Source organism: Blennius ocellaris (genome assembly GCF_963422515.1).
Source record: "Blennius ocellaris genome assembly, chromosome: 21".
NCBI lineage: Eukaryota > Metazoa > Chordata > Actinopteri > Blenniiformes > Blenniidae > Blennius > Blennius ocellaris.
This window is the reverse complement of record NC_137670.1, coordinates 21,046,873-21,067,279: the sequence shown is the minus strand read 5'-3', so window position 1 is coordinate 21,067,279 and position 20,407 is coordinate 21,046,873. Positions and strand designations below refer to the sequence as shown.

Sequence of the window (20,407 nt, the reverse complement as noted above, 5' to 3'; positions counted from 1 at the left end):
TACGACCAGAGTTTTCTAACTGACTTTACACCACCAGCCACAGTCAGAGCAAGCAGACGGTAAAAAAACAAAAACAAAAACCAAAAAAAAACCCACGACCGGAGTGAAGTCCGACGTGACACGAGCCGTTTTCAGCTCTGTCTTGTCAAATGCACTGCGTACGTTAGGAAACAAGTTCACAATCATGCTCGTACTCGTCAAAAATGCTTTATCCGTACCGGATACTCATCTGATCCAGTAGAATCCAGTTCATCCCTAGAAATGACCTCCAGTGGTTCAGAACCTTCCAGTAGCCAATCACTACAGCAATTTATATATTCTGATCGAAGGCTGACCTCAACACCTGCAAGTAATCATCGACTTTGAAAAGAAGATAAAAACTGATACCATAAATGAAACAATCAAGATATTTCAGAAAGCATATGAATGGAAAAAGGCACAGTAATGCCACACAGAAACAGTTCATCTCTCTATATTAAAGAGAAATGGGAAAGGAGCTTGGAGAACACATCTCAGAGGAAGAATGAGTTGTTATGTGGAAAACACAGTGAATGTCAAGAGCTCCAGGACTTGGAGTGAATATAAGTGGAGAAATATGATTAGATATTGTTTCACTCAACCCAGCAGCCATGCTGGAGATGATGTGGATTGATAGACACATTGACTGACACACACATATTCTGGGCTTGCACAAAAAATGAAATAATGCTGGGACAATAATGGCTAATGTTAAAAATAATACTTCAATATGAGATACCCAGATCTTACAAGGCCTTATACTTGGGACACGTGACAGGTCAGGTAATTCAAAAAGAAGATCAATCGATCAGTGCACTGTGAAGGACATTCATCTAATGGAGAGACTTGCACACAAACTGAGACTGCAAGAGCCACAATTCTATAAAAAGACGGTAAAAATGGACAAATTACAGAAGACAGGAAGAGGACAACACCACTGCAGAGGAAAATAAAACTGACAGCACTCATCACTAAATGTTATCTGATAAAAAGCTTCTCTAATCCATTCTATTTTCCATCTGATGACAGGTGATGTATTTTGATGTTTTACCTTGATGAGAGCGTACTCCAACCGTTCCTCCACACTGCTGCTTCTCCACTCATCTGTCTGGACAATCTTCTTCAATCCTTTCACATTGTTCTGTCAACAAGAGTCCCACATATGTTAGAGCAGCGAGTCCAACAAGGTGACTGTCGGTGTGTGTTCACGCCTACCTGAGCGAAGGCCAGGAGTTTCTCCGTGGCCTCTGCATCTTTGTTCCAGATCAGGTTTTCACACAGTAACAGGAGCTCCTTGTCGATGTCGTCGTACACCGGCAGACTGCCAGCATTCACGATGCCCATGTCCATCCCATCCTGACCACGCACACACACACACACACACACACACACACACACACACACACACACACACACACACACACACACACACACACACACACACACACACACACACACACACACACACACACACACACACACACACACACACACACACACACACACACACACACACACACACATCCTTATTGGAGCGAGGCTTTCAAACTTGGTATGACGGTGGTTTGTGTAGCATCAGGGACATGTGTATTGATAACTTTTGCCAGCTTTGATTGACTAAGACATTTGGACTGTCTATAGCAGTCATTTGTCCCCATATGTACAAGTTGGGGGGTTTTGTGAATAAAAAGTTTGCCCCTCCTTCATCTTGCCTAGATTCTATGCTTGATGTGAATATAAGACAAAAATGCAGGGTCTCATTGATCTGTGCTCACATCATGAATAGATATAATTCAATTGTATCCCATATTTGGGAACGGCGGGGAAAAGCGACCAAGATGTCGCACTGTCAGATAAGGAATGGGATATGACCCTTTCTGGGGTTCATTCTTCCTCTATATGAGGAAGACATGCGTTAATACAGTTCAAAGTAATACATCAGTAACACTTCTCAAAAGCTAAACTTGTGATATGTGTGACAGGTGCAAACAGACTTTAACAACATTCTATCCCATGCTTTGGTCCCAAAACATGTCCCTTTCTGATCATCATTTCTTTGCAATTTCTATTGCCCTGTTATATTTTGCCCTCTTCTATTATTGGCATTTTTGGTGCCATCTCAGCTTCAAGTGATACTGGTCCTTTGTGCCACTGCGGAGGGTGATCACTTTTTCTTCTTTATTGGCACTTCATTTTATTTAAATGGAAGGATGTTAAAATGTCAAGAAGAGAAAATTCAGAGAAATTAATCTGAGGGCAATTGAAAATAATATTTCATTACATTATTGGAAAGTCATGATGGTATCAATAGTGGGACACATCATCAGTGATAGTACCTGGGGTCATTGCGTGTTTCGGGTCTTTCAACTTCAGACGCTCTCACCCAGGTGCCATCAGTTCCTGGCCTGTGTCCCAGAAGCACAACTCCAGGGCTTGTCCCTCTTGAGCTTTCTCAGCTGCCTCTGAAGCTCTACCGATGGCCTTCCTCTTACATGCACCAGTGATGCCCAGAAGGTCGTAAGCTTTACGTAGGGCAGGCATCACCAAATGGCGGACCGTGATGCTTCTGTTCGGACCCGTGACTCGATAAAGACGATAAATTCACGAGAATAGATCATTTCCATGCAGCATTTTTCCGCCGGTCGCAGCAATATATTGCGGGCGCTGCTACTCCAGTTATTACGACAATAGCTGCACTCAGTTGAGCCAATGAAATGGATTGTTTACCCTGCGGCCAGGCAGCAGAGCAGAGAGGAGACCGTCGCGACAGCATGGCGTGCTCCAAAACAAGGAAGGTCGATGTGGAGAGCCGGAGTTTTAAGGACGAATGGACGGAGAAATGTATGTTCATTCTTCCGGCAAGCAGCTCAAAACCAGTGTGCCTCATATGCTCCGAAACTGTGGCGCTAATTAAAAGTGGCAACGTGAATCGCCACTACGAAACGAAGCACAGCGCTTTTGAGCAAAGTTTCCCCTGAAGTCCGAGCTGAGGGCAAAATAACGGACCTGCAAGCCCAGGATGACAGGTCCACCCGACTACATTTACAGCCCAGCAACGTGCAAACGAATGTTCTCTGAAGGGATCGTGGGTTTTAGGGCAGCATAACAAAACTTTCAGTGACGGGACAGTTGTGAAGGAGTGTGAACAGCTGTTGCTGAGACATTATTTGAGGGAAAACAAAAAGAAGACGTGTGAAAAAATCAAACAAATCCCGATGTCAGCCTCAACAGCAACCAGGAAGTCAGAAATATTAGCAGACGATGTACCGGCACAGCTGGATGCAGCTGTTCAGAGTGCACCATGCATCTCTGGACATTGATGAGTCTGCAGATGTGACTGATAACGCCCAGCTTTTGGTGTATGTGAGATAAGAAGGAGCTGCTGGGTGTCACCCCACTGGAAACACACACAAGAGGAGAGGACATATATGCAGCAATCAAAGACATGCTGGAACAGAGGGGCATGGATCTGAAGCAGGTTGTCTCCGTCACCACAGATGGGGCCCCTGCCATGGTGGGAAAAGAGGGGGGGGCTGTGCCCTGGATGAAGGAGGACAATCCAGATCTTATTGCTTCCCACTGTCTCATCCATCAGACTGTTTGTGTGCCACTCTGTCAGAACATTTGTCTGAAGTAATGAACACAGTGATGAAACTCATCCACTTCCTGAGGGCATCCTCGTCCCTTCAACATCGCCTCCTGAGGGAATTCCTGGAAGACGTTGAGGCAAATGCCCATGACCTGCTACTGTACAACAATGTGAGGTGGCTGAGTAAAGGCAACGCACTGGTCTGTGCCAAAAGAAATAGCAGCTTTCTTGAAGCAGGTCAAGAGTCAGAGAGCAGCAGAGTTTTCACTTTTTCTGCAAGATAAGCTCAAGATGGACATGGTTTCCTTTTTGGTTGACATTACATCACATCTTAATGAGCTCCATTTAAAGCTGCAGGGCCGGAACAATTCAGTTGCTGATTTGATGACAGCTGTTCGCTCTTTCCAGAGGAAGCTGGACATTTTCAAGGATGATCTTGAAGAAGAGTGTGAATACTTCCCAAACCTGCAGGAACAGATTCAGGGTGAGAGAGACGTTTCTCTCTATGTTGCCTTCATAAACAAGCTGATTGGAAACTTCAGTCAAAGGTTGGACAGCTTCAGTCTTGGGCAGCAGCTCCTCCTGCTAATCCAGAATCCTTTCCTCATCAGAGAGGTCAGAGGATTTTCAAAAGAGGTGACACAGGCATTGAAGTGGGCACATGCAGGATCTCTACAGCTTGAGCTCATTGATCTGCAAGCAAATGCTGCATTAAGAGAGAATTTTGAGGCAACTGACCCTGCTAGATTGTGTCTGAGAGCTCCCTGGTCTGACCACCTTCACTATGTTTGGATCAACATACAGCTGTGAGGCAGCTTTTTCCACAATGAACATGATCAAAAACAAACAGCGTTCTAGGCTCACCAGTGAACATCTTCATGTCTGCATGAGAATGGCACTGACTCCATTCCAACCAAGATTGAAGTTACTGGCAGAGCAGCCACATTCCCATTTCTCTCATTAAGTTAAACTGAATAATTAAATGAGAAAAGATGTTGTTCAATAGTGAGTTTGCTTTTTTTCCCCTTAAAGAGCCTCTTTTTATTTATTGTTTTCTGAAGCTGTAATTTTTTTTACTTGAAAAGTTGGCCTACATATTTTTTAGGCGAGGACTTGTTTAATTTAAAGGAAAGATGGCTTATTTGGCTCTGTTTGCACTTTTTATGTATTTTATTCTAAGGTTCCCTTCTCTTTCATCTGAAATAAAAGCTTTACATTTATTTGCCTGGTACAACATTTATTGATGGTAAAAGAGCTCGCTATGCACTCAGTTAAACTTTTCCTGCATTTAAAACTGACAAACATTTTTTTAAACGAACCATATGAAAATGTGGACATGGGGGAAAGCTATAAGACACAAGCTGGACCTTGGTTCGGACCTTTTACTTGGAGGAAATTTTAATAACTGGACCTCGGTGACTTTTAATTGAATACCCCTGACATAGGGACTTGCTTGCAAAGCCCCTCCCTCCAACTTCCATCGACAGACACATGGCACACCACCACCAGCTCAGTGTACTTTGTGCTTTTTCTCTCATGGGCCTCTTCAATCCTTTCCTCCCAGGGCACTGTAAGCCCGAGCATGACCACTTGCTTGGTTGTTTCAGAGACCAGCACAATATCTGGTCGTAGGGCGGCCTCAGCAATGGTTTCAGGGAATTGGAGTCAAGATTGCAGGTCCACCCTCATCTGCCAATCGTGAGCTCTCCCAAGGGGGCTTGTCTGGGCTCTTGGGCACGGCCATTGCTGTTGTCCTGCTCTCACGAATGGGATTTCTCATCTTGATGATAAGTGACGCTTGCTATGGTCGATGGACTCTGCAATGAACTTCAGCACCTCGTTGTGCCACCAGCGGTAACGGCCTTCTCCAAGTACTTTGGGACAAGCACTGAGGATGTGCACCAGAGTACCTCTTCTTTGACACAAGCAGCATGATAGTGATTCCACCTTGCCGCAGCTGAAAATGTTGGATGGACTGGGCTGCACATCATAAATGGACTGTATAAGGAATTTGATGCGGAAGGGTTCAGCCTTCCACAGCTCTGGCCATGTGACCTTACGATCAACAGCTTGTCCCCATTTCGTCCATGCCCCCTGCTGCCACAACCCCACCATCTGGCTAACACGGAGCTCCTGGACTCCAGCTCTAACTTCCTTCTCTCTTCTCCCATTGCCTTGCAGTAGTTGGTAGTTGGTAGGCTACCCAAACCGGCTCGGCCTACAACCCCAGATCCCACCAGCGCTCTGTGGCATAGATGGGATTTAGCCTGGTCCACTGCATCCAGTGCCCTCCACTTCCTTCCGGCCATCACCTCAATGTCTGCTTGGGAGACTTTGGGATCCTTGGATTCCCTGTATAGCTGCGATTCCCTTGTTCTGGTGACCTTGAACTCCTCACTGAGGAGTTCAACAAAATGGCCAAAATCATTATGTTATTGGCTGCTAGACCACTTTTATATTTTGTGTCTTTTTTTTTGAATACTTACAGAAAATGTGTTTTTGTGTACACATGTGAGAGCAAATCCAGTGACACGTTAAAAGAGGGAATACATTCATAAGTTGTGGTTATGGGGAAATTGTTTCAGAAATACAAGACTTCCCCTCAAAAACTAAGTGGGGTAAGTCCTTGGCACTAACAGTGATGAAAACAACTATATAGAGGGAGAACTGGACAGCAGAGAGAATAGTGCGTGTCAGTGTTTACCTTAATAGCGTGGTAGAGAAAAGCCCCGTGCATGGACTCTCTGATGAGCTCCATTCCCCTGAAGGAGAAGGACAGGTTGGACAGACCTCCACTCACCCGGGCTCTGGGTAAAGTCCCCTACAAGCACACATGACAAGACAACACGTCAAGCACTTTCTAACTTGTAAAGCCATATTGTGGCCATGAATATGCAAAAACATTCATGAAGCTGCAAGATGATGCAGAGGGCTCAGTTTGGAACATTTTCACTGTATTTTACAACAAGAGCCTTGTTACAAAGGCAATAGTATTACGCTAAAACTGTCTTTGTTCTTCTTTGTAAAGTTGAAGTTGTTCAGGGTTCAGGTTTTTTAAATATATTGAACCGTTTTAGACCTCATGATACTAAAACAAACAAAACATTTGGATTTGACGAACCATTTGTATGAAATGATTGTTATGGATTCATGTTACTGATCAAGTCAGTCTGTACATTTCGTTTCTGTACACACTGGGGCCTGTCAGAGAGGAAGTCTGGCATCTAGTTGCAAATGGTGATGTTGAATTCCAGGGGTGCCAGGATGCTTATCACCATCTGGTGGTGAATTATGGTGCTGAATGCTGAATTGAAATCAACAAACAGCATTGACACATGAGTGTTGTTCTCCAGGTGGTTCCGACTCAGGTAGAGTGCATCCTCTATAGACCAGTTTGGGCAGTAAGGACACTGGAAGTGGATGAATGTGGAGGGGAAGTAGGAAGTTATGTGTTGCTTTATCAGCCTGTCAATCCACTTGATCATTTTAGGAGTCAGTGCTATGGGGTGATAGTTATAGAGTTATTTAAATGGATTTCACTTACAGTATATAGTGCTTTTCTGCCGTGTAAGCAGTCCCCAAAGCACTTTACATTGTCAGATTCACCCAAAGACACACATTCACACACCAATGGAAGTGGCTACCATGCAAGGCACTCAGTCCATCCACTGGGAGCAGTTTTGTGGTTCAGTGTCTCGCTCTAGGAAACTTTGGCACGTGGCTGGTTATTGAGGACTTTTTAGGTGCTGGTGTAATAGTGGCCTGCTTGAACCATGATGGTCCAGTGGCCTGGTTCAGGAAAGTGCTATGTCTATCAGAACCAAGGCTAGCTGCTCTGCACACTCCTTCAATGTTGTCTTGCCCTGTGGCATTTTTAGGGAATGAGCCCAAAAGGCTTCAGAGACCTTGCCTGGAGGCAAGGACCCTGACTTAAATACCATGCACCTCTGCTCTCACTGCAACAGGAAGTCACCAATTTGCCTTTCAAAATAACCCCCCCCCCAAAAAAAAAAAAATTGGCCCCCACTCAAATGCCATCTCCTCTGACAGAGAATATCGTATTGGTTTCAAAACACTATTTAATGACAGAGGAGACACTTCTGATGAAAAGGTCTGTTCAACTTTGTAATAACTCATAGGATTTGGATTTCATTCACCATTACATTTTTGAGTCATCACTCCCGCCGCCTGCCTGCTCTCATTAAACTACATTGGAAAACCTCTCAAAAGATTTAAAACCCACCCTGACCGAACACCTTGAACAAGTGGCGATTGTGGCTAAACTGTGACTCCTATCGACAAAGTGAGCAGGTAAGAATTAAATATAATCACAATCATTTATTATTATTTTTTTTTATTTTATTTTTTTTTGTGCAGAATTATTTTTTATTTATTTCTTTTTTTTAAATACTTTACAGTCATTCCAATTTGCTGTTATAGAGAGAATAGAAAAGCCCAACATATCCACATGAGCAGCAGGTGTGCTTGCGACTGTGGAAAGAAAAACTCCCTCAACAGGGAGAAACTTTGTAGAAACCAGAGTCAGAGGTGGAGGAGAGGAGAGGAGAGGAGAGGAGAGGAGAGGAGAGGAGAGGAGAGGAGAGGAGAGGAGAGGAGAGGAGAGGAGAGGAGAGGATAGAGGAGAGGAGAGGAGAGGATAGAGGAGAGGAGAGGAGAGGAGAGGAGAGGAGAGGAGAGGAGAGGAGAGGAGGAGAGGAGAGGATAGAGGAGAGGAGAGGAGAGGAGAGCAGAGGAGAGGAGAGGAGAGGAGAGGATAGAGCAGAGGAGAGGAGAGGAGAGGATAGAGGAGAGGATAGAGGAGAGGAGAGGAGAGGAGAGGAGAGGAGAGGAGAGGAGAGGAGAGGAGAGGAGAGCAGAGGATAGAGGAGAGGAGAGGAGAGGAGAGGAGAGGAGAGGAGAGGAGAGGAGAGACAGAGAAAGGCTTGGTGAAACAAAATAAATACAAAAAATTAAAAATAAAAAAATACATACAATACCCTTGTTAGTGCTACATAAATTTTTTTTGTTGTTTTTTTGATAATACATTAACCACAGTGATCTAAATATTTTCCAACTGCCATGAGATTAAGACCAGCCTGAGCAACAACAGAGCAAAAGACCTAAATAATGACAACAATTATAACAAAAGCAAAAACAAAAGGACATAGAACAAAAATAAATAAATAAATAAATAAAACAAACAAACAAACACAACAACAACAAAAGCAAACAACAACTTGGTTTTGATAATTAACAGAACAATCTCGTCAATGAGGAGTGGAAGTGTGTGTGTGTGTGTGTGTGTGTGTGTGTGTGTGTGTGTGTGTGTGTGTCCTCTGGATGTGAATGGAACTGTTGTGGGGGGGCCGCAGCACCACCCCGGGGCCCAAGGCCACCAGGGCTGGACGCCGCCACTCCGGCACCCAGCGACCCACCGGATCCAGGGAGGCCCCGACAAACCCCCCCGGAGAGCCACGCCCCAACCCGGAAGGCACCAGATTGGAGCGCGGAGAGAGGACCCCCCCCAGGCCAGAGGGGCCCACAGGAGAAGGATAAAGGGCGCAGAGCCCCGGGCCCCGACCGAGCCGCCAAGCCGGGACCGGCCAGTGCAGCGCCCCCAGGCCACACGGGCAGGGAGCCCCCCCGGCCCCGACAGCGGAGCCCGCCGCACCCCCGGGGGCCATCCCCCCACCACCCCCCCAACCCCCGGCGGGACAGAGAAGGCCCCAGCCGCCGAGCCCCAGACCAGCCCCCCCCCCAGACCAGGAAGAGCGAAGGCCCAGCCAGGCCCGGCCGGAGGACAGCCACCCCCCCATCACCTAATCCCAGCCCACCCACACACTCACACCCAAGCATACACATACACACACCCAGACATACATACACACCCACACAGATACACACACCAAGCATACACACACACACAGACATACATATCTACATATATACAGACATACGTACATACATTTATTTGGTTGGGAGGGGGGTGCCCCCCACTCCCCAGGCCGCCAGCCAGGCCCCCACCAGGCCACTACGGGATCTCGTCCTCCACCAATCCAACTGTGAATAGGGAGGGAGAACCACTACCCAGCCCCCCCGGAGGCGCCACGCCCGAGCTAGCGTGCCCCCCATACTCCAGCCGCACTCACCCCGGAACACGGCGGGACCACAGCGGGAGGTGCTGGGGGGAGCCTCCACCCCCTCCTCCACCCTGTGGGGTGTTGGGTGCATGTGGATGTGTGTATTTGTGTTTTGAAGAGGTGGTGCAATGTGTGTGTCTAGGGTGCGGTTTAAAATTGAGGGGTAGCGGGGGGCCCGGGCGTTCTACCACTGCCCAGCGGCAGAACCCCGAAAGCCAGCTGATCCCCTCAAGACCCTGCGTGACCAAGTGTAGTTAGGCACGCAATCATTTATAACAAAAATATAGAACACACCAAGTTACTTTGTCAATAGAGTAGTTTCTCAAAGCTCTCTCTTGCTCATATATATATATATATATATATATATATATATATATATATATATATATATATAAGATAAGAGATAAGATAAGCCTTTATTGATCTCACAATGGAGAAATGTACTTGTTCCATTCTGCTCTTAAGGACACTCATGATTAGGAAAGACAAGAAATGTGCAAACAGTTAGATAAGAATAGAGGAATCTTATATACAATGACTATCAAGAACTCTAAGGGCCAAAATATTTACAGTAAAGAGTAATAATAAGTCAAATAAAATAAAATAGGACTAAAAATAAGATAAAAATCACACACTATAATAAAGTATAATAAGTTCTAAGGGGGGCAAAATAATATATAAAAAAAAAAAAAAAAATTCCCCTCTCGCCCTCCGCGGGTGGTCACCTGTTTTTCTATTCCAAGCTCGGGTCCTCTACCAGAGGCCTGGGAGCTTGAGGGTCCTGGTCCTCTACCAGAGGCCTGGGAGCTTGAGGGTCCTGGCCTCTACCAGAGGCCTGGGAGCTTGAGGGTCCTGGTCCTCTACCAGAGGCCTGGGAGCTTGAGGGTCCTGGTCCTCTACCAGAGGCCTGGGAGCTTGAGGGTCCTGGTCCTCTACCAGAGGCCTGGGAGCTTGAGGGTCCTGGTCCTCGACCAGAGGCCTGGGAGCTTGAGGGTCCTGGTCCTCTACCAGAGGCCTGGGAGCTTGAGGGTCCTGGTCCTCTACCAGAGGCCTGGGAGCTTGAGGGTCCTGGCCTCTACCAGAGGCCTGGGAGCTTGAGGGTCCTGGTCCTCTACCAGAGGCCTGGGAGCTTGAGGGTCCTGGTCCTCGACCAGAGGCCTGGGAGCTTGAGGGTCCTGGTCCTCTACCAGAGGCCTGGGAGCTTGAGGGTCCTGGTCCTCGACCAGAGGCCTGGGAGCTTGAGGGTCCTGCGCAGTATCTTTGCTGTTCCAAGTACTGCACTTTTCTGGACTGAGATGTCCGAGGTTGTTCCAGGGATCTGATGTAGCCACTCCTCCAGTTTGGGGGTTACTGCCCCGAGGGCACTACTGTCACCTTCACCTTCCAAGCCTCTCCAGCTCCTCTCTGAGCCCTTGGTATTTCTCAAGTTTCTCATGTTCCTTCTTTCTGATGTTCCCATCACTTGGTATTGCTACATCCACCACCACGGCTTTCCTCTGCCCTTTATCAACCACCACGATGTCTGGTTGGTTCGCCATTACCATCCTGTCTGTCTGTATCTGGAAGTCCCACAGGATCTTGGCTCGGTCATTCTCCACCACCTTTGGGGGTGTCTCCCACTGTGACCTTGGGGTTACCAGACCATACTCCGCACAGATGTTTGGGTACACTATGCCAGCCACTTGGTTATGGCGTTCCATGTATGCTTTCCCAGCCAGCATCTTGTACCCTGCAGTTCTGTGCTGGATTGTCTCAGGTGCCTCTTTGCACAGTCTACACCTTGGGTCTTGTCTGGTGTGGTAGATCTGGGCTTCTATGGCTCTGGTGCTCAGAGCCTGCTCCTGTGCAGCCAGGATGAGGGCCTCTGTGCTGTCCTGTAGGCCAGCCCTCTCTAGCCATTGGTAGGACTTCTTGAGATCAGCCCCTTCAGTTATGTTCCGGTGGTACATCCCATGTAGGGGCTTGTCCTCCCATGATGGTCCCTCTTCCAGCACCTCTTCATCTCGCCATTGTCTGAGACTTTCGTTGAGTATGTCATCCGTTGGAGCCCTGTCCTTGATGTACGTATGGAGCTTGGATGTTTCATCCTGGATAGTGGCTCTCACGCTCACTAGTCCTCGGCCTCCTTCCTTACGGCTAGCATACAGTCTCAAGGGTCTGGATTTGGGATGGAACCCACCATGCATGGTAAGGAGCTTTCGTGTCTTAACATCCGTGGTCTGTATCTCTTCCTTTGGCCACCTTATTATACTTACAGGGTACCTGATCACTGGCAGGGCGTAGCTGTTTATTGCCCTGGACTTGTTCTTGCCATTGAGCTGGCTTCTTAGGACTTGCCTCACTCGCTGGAGGTATTTGGCCATTGCCGCTTTCCTTGTTGCCTGTTCAAGGTTGCCATTTGCCTGTGGTATTCCCAGGTACTTGTAACTGTCCTCGATGTCTGCTATTGTTCCTTCTGGGAGTGAGACCCCTTCAGTGTGGACTACCTTGCCTCGCTTTGTCACCATCCTACTACATTTCTCAAGCCCGAATGACATCCCAATGTCATTGCTGTAGATCCTGGTGGTGTGGATCAGGGAGTCTATGTCCCGTTCGCTCTTGGCGTACAGCTTGATGTAATCCATGTAGAGGAGGTGACTGATCGTGGCCCCGTTCCTGAGGCGGTATCCGTAGCCAGTCTTGTTGATTATTTGGCTTAGGGGGTTCAGACCTATGCAGAACAGCAGTGGGGACAGAGCATCACCTTGGTGTATGCCACATTTGATGGACACTTGTGCAAGTGGCTTACCATTGGCCTCGAGGGTGGTTTTCCACAACCTCATCGTGTTTGCAACGAACGCTCTTAGAGTCCTGTTGATGTTGTACAGCTCCAAGCATTCAGTGATCCATGTGTGTGGCATTGAGTCATAGGCTTTCTTGTAATCAATCCAGGCAGTGCACAGGTTGGTATTACGGGACCTGCAGTCTTGGGTGACTGTTCTGTCAACTAGGAGCTGGTGGTTGGCTCCTCTGGTATCTCTACCAATGCCCTTCTGTGCTTTGCTCATGTATTGATCCATGTGCCCGCTTGTCTTAGCTGCGATGATGCCTGACATGAGCTTCCATGTTGTGGAGAGGCAGGTTATTGGCCGGTAGTTGGATGGGACTGCACCTTTGGTGGGATCCTTCAGGATCAGGATTGTTCGCCCTTCGGTTAGCCATTCTGGGTGAGTCCCATCTCTGAGCAGCTGGTTCATTTGTGCTGCCAGGCGCTCATGGAGAGTTGTGAGTTTCTTTAGCCAGTAGGCCTGGATCATGTCAGGGCCTGGTGCTGTCCAGTTTTTCATACCTGAGACTCTTTCTTGGATGTCTGCTGCTGTGATGGTAACTGGATTCTGTTCAGGGATGTTGCTGTGCTCCTCTCTCAGAGACACCAGCCATTGAGCACCGATGTTATGTGCTGCCTCTTTTTCCCATATGCTCTTCCAGTACCTTTCAGTTTCCAGCCTTGGTGGGTCTACTCTGCTGTTATTACCCTGCCACTGAGCGTACACTTTCGCAGGTTGCGTTGCGAACAGCCTGTTTATTCGCCTGGCTTCAATGTCTTTCGTGTACCTCTTTAGGCGGCTGGCCAAGGCTTGGAGTCTTTGTTTGGCAGTTTCGAGTGCTTCAGGTATGGGCATCTGGGTGTACCTCTTGGGTAACGGTCTTTTCATTGCACCTCTCTGGGCCTCTGTCAGTTGACTCACTTCTCTCCGTGTTGCCTTGATCTTAGCCTCCAGCCGTCTTTTCCATGGTGGGTGTTGTTTCTCATGGTTGCTCTTATAGCCAAGCATCTCTAGGATCACTGCTGCTGAAGTGTATATCAGCTCATTGGTTTCAGTGATTGTTGTGGTAGGGATCGCTCTAACTGCTGCATTCACAGTTTCCAGGAGACTTTCTGAAGGTACTTCACTTAGCCGTTGCAATCGGTGTCGGGGTTGCCTTGTGTTCATTCATGGACAAGATACAATATATATATATATATATATATATATATATATATATATATATATATATATATATATATGTTGGGCCACTCAACCTCATGGAAGGGGGGAGGGGGGACCACGTTTTGAGAACAAAGAGACCACATGGTCAGAACGGGAAAAGTTCGCCATTGGTCATGTGATCACCCCCCCGGATCACCCCCCTCCAAGGTGCAATACTGGAGGCCAACGGCAGGGGGAGCCGGAGAGCTCCCTCACCAGCTGGAATGTCCAGGGCGGGCTCTCCTCCAGGATTGGTCCACACGGCCCAGAGCCAGCCGGAAACCCGAAACCAAAACAAAGAGGTATAAAAAAACCCCGCGGGGGTGATTTCTTTCTCTTCCAAGACGAACGTGCTCCTCAATGGACGCACCGCTTCGCACGGAGAGAAAGTACTGCATGTGTTAACGCTGACCGGGCCCCGGAGTTCTTCACCGCGCTGGACGAGCCGAGAACCACCGTGGAATTTCTTCCGTTTTTCCTTTTTCCTTTTTTTCTTCACTCCGGAGTCCGAGTGTGCAGCTGCCACCGCACAGCGGGGACGCATGCAGACCTGAAGCCGCTTCTTCTCCCCCCTCCTCAAAAGAAGCACTTGATCATCCTCGGATCATCCTGTGGACTTCCCCTGTCCACAGACCAGTTGAGCTTGTTTTCCCTGGGACGCCAGAGAGAGAAGCTCGCAGCCGGGAAATCAACGGACTTTCCCCGGCCGCCACAGCACGTTCACCCTCGTCAAACTGAGTAAGGCTTAGAGTCTGGGCAGACAATGAGAATAACGTGACTGTAATATTGCTGTGTGTTTTATTATTGTGTTGAAGTCAGGGACGCCGATCCCTGTTTCCAACCCATCTGTGTCTGCGCGTCGGATTTACATCAGCGCGAACCTCCGCGCTGTGCAGCCCGCTCGCTCTCTCTCTCTCTCTCTCTCTCAACCTGCACAGATCATCTCTAGACTCTTGTGCAGGCCGAGACAGTGTGCAGAGCTGGACAAATCTTGTCCACTGCCCTTTCTCCCCCTCCTTCCTCTTCTTTCTCTCTTTTCCTCTCCCTCACTAAACGATCGCGTAAAAGCAGCCACAGCTGCTCCCCATGCGCTCTGTGACCGTGTGTAGTTCACTGCCCCTGGGAATTGTCAGACACGAGCCCCCAGGCGCGCTCCAAGCAGGCTCACGAGCCGTGCACGAGCACAGTGACGTCACGCCGTCCAGAAAGAGTGCGCCGAGCGCCTCTGGTGGCCGCGTGAGTGATTGCAATCTCTTGAAAGGTCGCCACTCGGTGGACACGTCGAGTCATTGCATTCTCCCTCCGTGCGCCGCCGCGCCCCTAGTGGTCGTTCCGGTTACTACCTCGAACTAGACGCCTGCCGCCACCTGGTGGACGTTCGAGGTCATTACACCCACACACACTGACCCTCCAACGCCTGCCGCCACCTGGTGGACGTTCAAGGTCAATACACCCACACACACTGACCCTCCAAGGTCCGCCGCCACCTGGTGAACGTTCGAGGTCATTACACCCCCACTCAGGCTTCCACACACACACCCACACACACACACACCCTCTTTCTTTGTACATAGTGTTTGCTGTTTAATAGACTAGATCTCCGTGTTTGATTGTTTATTACTTAATTGTGTTGTTTTAATAAATGATTTATGAATTATTTTTGAATAAATACATTTTTGTTAATAAATGCATTTTAACTGAATTGATCGATTCTTGGTAATCATTGTGTATTTATTGTTGACAATTCACTGGTTTGTAACAGTCTGTGCTCGAATCTCACACCTTCCTTGTTATTTAATATTGTTATATTTACACAGAAATATTAACTTAAATAACCCTTTTTGACAAACGAGACTGAAATTTGGTATTAGCTATTTCCAGCTTAGCTGGTGGTGCCCCGATTCAATTATTATTTGATAAATAATCAATTTATGCAAATTAAAAAATTTTCATTAATAAATTATTTTTGATAATTTATTAACTTTTGAGTAATTACTCAATTACTCTAGGAGTTGCTGATGAGTAACTAACCGTTATCCATTACTTACAGTAATTATTAATGCTAATTACCAACCATAAATCCCAACATATATATATATATATATATATATATATATATATATATATATATATATATATATATATATATATATATATATATATATATATATATATGTCTAGGTTTCTGCAGATCTTCTATGTTTATACAATTTCATATTTATAAGTTCTACACTTATATTTATTCCTATGTGTATATTTATTTATATTTAACTGCACAATTTCTATTTATTATACTTATGTGACTCGTTGAACCCTGCAACAAGATTTCCAATGTTCCTGGAATCTTTTTTTAAGCACAAATGGCGAATAAAAATCCTTGAATCCTCAAAGACGTTGAAGGTATGGCTCAACATTAGCAGTGGTTTCTGTGATTATGAAAAGACAAAAGACATATAATGTTACAAATGTGCACCAAACCCAACAAAAAGGTTTCAACGTCAGTCTGAATAGTTTAGAAAAAAGATTGAAATGAGACAAGAGAATTCCTGTTGTGCTTATTTTCTGTCACATCTGAAATAATGCCTACAGGCAGACGGAGGAAAGCTTCCTTACCTTGATAAGTTTGGTGGCTCTGATGAAGTTGACGGCATAGTTGTTGTGCTCCTCCATGCCTGTACCGATAGTGAGGATGTTGGGGTCAAAGATAATGTCATTAGGGTCAAATCCCAGTTTGCTGAGCAGCAGGGTATAGGCCCGTGTGCAGATCTCCACCTTACGATGGGTATTTGTGGCCTGGGGAGGACAGAAGACTTGTCAGAATACTGGACGAGTCAGTGAGTTTGTTCATGTTTCTTTTCTTACCTGACCCTCTTCATCGAAGGCCATGACGACCACAGCAGCTCCGAAGCGCTTCACAGTGGCAGCTCGGAGGAGAAACTCCTGCTCTCCTTCCTTCAGACTGATGCTGTTGACTATACACTTCCCCTGACAGCATTTCAGACCAGCCTCGATCACAGAGAAGTTAGACGAGTCGATACACAGAGGAACCTGCACAAGAGAAAGACCAGCTGAAGGGAGATGGACAACACTCTGCTGCACATATGGATGCGCTGGTTAGAACACGTTAGTGCTTGTTCGGGAATGTTAACATACTGTTTTCGAGATAGCACAAAACAAGATTAAAAGCATTAAACAAATACCTCTTGGTCCCAAATTTTGAAACTCTGAGAATAAATTTAAATATCACTATCACTTCTGAACCTTCTGAACTGCCTTTTTAAAGACTTTCCCCCTGGAATTGATAAAATACTTCTATTCTATACCACCTTGATATGAAAGCAGATTCTCCCCCAATAGTCCCGAACTGATTTGAAAAGACTTGGGAGACCTTTGTTAAATCGTCATCAATCTTGAACATCTCCGCCTGAATGTGATGACGAGGTCTGTTCCCCATGTTTGTCCATTTTTACACAGATTAAAAATGTTAAATTAAAAAAAAAAAAAAACATATTGTGGAAGTCAGAAAGGATGAGACGGATGGAGGAGTTGAGTAGATCCGCTATTGGCACAATCCATACACCATACATCACCCCATGCCCTCTCTCTATACTTCCTAATTTCACACAACACTAACTACTTTATGTATTGAGCTAGTTGCTGCCCATACATTAATGTATGATAAACTACATTAACTAAACATATGGTATTAATGGATGCACTTCTGTGGGGTGGGGTTGTAGGAGGAATTAAACAAGAGAGCAAATGAAAGCTGTTTCACCCTGCCTTGACATTTTCCATTGTGTTTTTTTGGGTTGTTGCTTCAAATAAATAAAGTTAAGCCCCCCCAAAAATACAGTTAGGAGTCTTGAAGGAGATGCATAACAATCACTACGAACTCTGAAAAGGCCACAAGTACATCAAAACTCCCAGGAAGTGTTCAATTCTAACTGTTCTCATGGCTGTTGGACATCCTACCTTGGCAATGTCCGGCTCAGAAGCAATGAAGTTACAGAAGCGGGCCATGGCTGAGGGTCCATGAAGCATCCCCTCATCCATGTTGATGTCTAGGACCTGAGCTCCCATTTCTACCTGGGCCTTAGCAATGCTCAGACCCTCCTGCACACCAAACAGAGCACCCCACAGTAGGAAAGACATGAGCAGACTTTCAGCTTTAATTATATCAGTTGATAGTGAACAGAGAAAACAATGAATATATCAATTGTTACCTCATAGTTTCCTGCCATGATAAGTTTGGCAAACTTGCGTGATCCAGCCACGTTACAGCGTTCACCAATATTTACAAAATTGGTGTACGGGCCAATCCTGAATGGCTCTAAACCTGAAAACGACACATACATCTCTGCTCACCCACTTCTTCCACAGTATATTCACACAGGCTTACACAACAGGATGTAAAGTTCTCCAGCCTGTCAAGATGATCTCTTGGTTTTGTTGCTGAAGCACTTTAAGCAGACCTGCCAACCTTGTCAAAATAGTTTAAGTACCATTTGTGTTGTGCGGCTTTTTTTCCGCAGACTTTTGCAACTCCATTGCTTTGCACACAGTAATTTCCCCATTCACTGGCTGGAAACCAGTTATAAAAAAACCAATAAAACCTATATTTTGATGACAATACTTCTAATAAAGAAAATATAGACATTTTGCACTCAAGAGATAATGGCAAGTTATGTTCTACAATGAATGCGGTTAACAGTTTCTGCCCGAATTGGTCTCAAGTCACTCGCTTATTGAACTATTGAATTTTAGGGACAGCATCTGTACTGGCAATGATCTTTTTTGCCCTCCACATGGTGTCAACAGTCTGCAAAACACACACTTGTTCATAGTTCTTATTTTGACTAGTTAAGTGATACACTTTTTACAATTTGACCTGACTCCAAAATATCATGTGCATTACTGGACATTTTAATATGGACACAGAATCTGGTTTTCGGGCTGGAGTGGGCTTGCTTATTGCCCCACAGCTCAGCCGCCATGTGTTGGAGTTCACCTGGTGAACGAGAGGGTTGCGTCCCTACGCCTTCAAGTAGGGGACAGGTCTCTGACTGTTGTCTCGGCCTATGCACCGAACAGCAGTTCAGAGTACCCAACCTTCTTGGAGTCCCTGGGAGGGGTGCTGGATAGTGCCCCAACTGGGGACTCCATTGTTCTCCTGGGGGACTTCAACGCCCACGTGGGTAATGACAGCGAGACTTGGAAGGGGGTGATTGGGAGGAACGGCCTCCCCGATCTGAACCCGAGTGGTGTTCTGTTATTGCACTTCTGTTCCACTCACAGTTTGTCCATAACGAACACCATGTTCGAGCACAGGGGTGTCCATAAGTGCACGTGGCACCAGGACACCCTAGGCCGGAGGTCAATGATAGACTTTGTGGTCGTGTCATCTGATCTCCGGTCACGTGTCTTGGACACTCGGGTAAAGAGAGGGGCAGAGCTGTCAACTGATCACCACCTGGTGGTGAGTTGGATGCGCTGGACTGGGAGGAGGCCGGATAGACTCGACAGGCCCAAACGTGTTATGAGGGTCTGCTGGGAACATCTGGCCGAGCCCTCCGTCCACGCAGTTTTCAACTCCCACCTCCGGGAGAGCTTCTCACAGATCCCGAGGGAGGTTGGAGACATTGAGTCCGAGTGGACCATGTTCTCCACTTCCATTGTCGAAGCTGCTGCTCGGAGCTGTGGCCGCAGGGTCTCTGGCGCCTGTCGTGGCGGCAATCCCCGAACCCGGTGGTGGCAACCGGAAGTAAGGGATGCCGTCAAGCTGAAGAAGGAGTCCTATCGGGCGTTGCCAGCAGGCCAAGCGAGCTGCAGCTCGTTAGCAGCATTTGTTAGGTTTAAAAGAAAAAAAAAGAAACGGAAAAAAGATTTTGTCACAAAAATATATGTGATGAAACTTGTTTGATGATCCAATAATAAAATACAATTTAAAAAATAAACCAATAAAATAGAATGAGAAAACACTTTGTTTGGGATGGTGGTAAACCTGGTCTTAATGTTACTCCACGTTGACAACCTAAAAAAGAAGGGGGATTGGCCCTGCCCAATAACAGGAGCTCTTTTCAGATGTCTGGACTGGCCACACATTGGGCAGGGAAAAAGGGCAGAGACTGGATTTTAATAGAACAAGAGTTTGCATTTCCATTTGCACCAATTGGTATCTTATCACAGAAAGTAAATAAAGAGAATAAGATGCCAAATCCCATTTTGAAATTTTCAAGAGTAGTATGGTTGGAGGTGCATAAGAAACACAAACCTGTCCGACATGTTCAAAAATATGCCCCCTTGTGGCATAATCCTAAAATTACAATTGATAAACAGACTTTACTGGGCACAATGGCTAAGAGAAGGTACTAGAATTGTTGGTGATCTATTTGAGGGGAATGTTTCCTCATCAAATGACATGATTCAATTAAAAAGAAGTTTCCCTATGGAGGGTCATGGCGCCTTTTGGAAGCACTTACCAATAAGGAAAAGTTAAAATATTACATGGGAGAAATCCACTGGAGAGCTTCTGACTATTACCCCCACAACTGTGCAAGGCCGCAAAATGGTCTAATATTTGCCCATGGGATAAAAACAATACAAGTGAAAGCCTGAAAGCAACATGGGAAAGAGATTTAGGATGTACA

At 46.4% G+C, this 20,407-nt stretch overlaps 1 protein-coding gene across 1 annotated transcript in view; it reads right to left on the bottom strand.

The window, feature by feature from the left end:
- mtr (5-methyltetrahydrofolate-homocysteine methyltransferase) overlaps positions 1-20,407 on the bottom strand; it is an 82,509-nt gene that overhangs the window by 35,275 nt on the left and 26,827 nt on the right. Inside the window, exons 13-19 of the mRNA XM_080517635.1 lie at positions 17,984-18,096; positions 17,733-17,873; positions 16,620-16,805; positions 16,371-16,550; positions 6,312-6,428; positions 1,234-1,374; positions 1,070-1,159 (exon numbers count right to left, since the gene is read on the bottom strand). Of these exons, the coding sequence (XP_080373761.1) occupies positions 1,070-1,159; positions 1,234-1,374; positions 6,312-6,428; positions 16,371-16,550; positions 16,620-16,805; positions 17,733-17,873; positions 17,984-18,096 (968 nt within the window). The remainder of the gene's footprint in view (positions 1-1,069; positions 1,160-1,233; positions 1,375-6,311; positions 6,429-16,370; positions 16,551-16,619; positions 16,806-17,732; positions 17,874-17,983; positions 18,097-20,407) is intronic.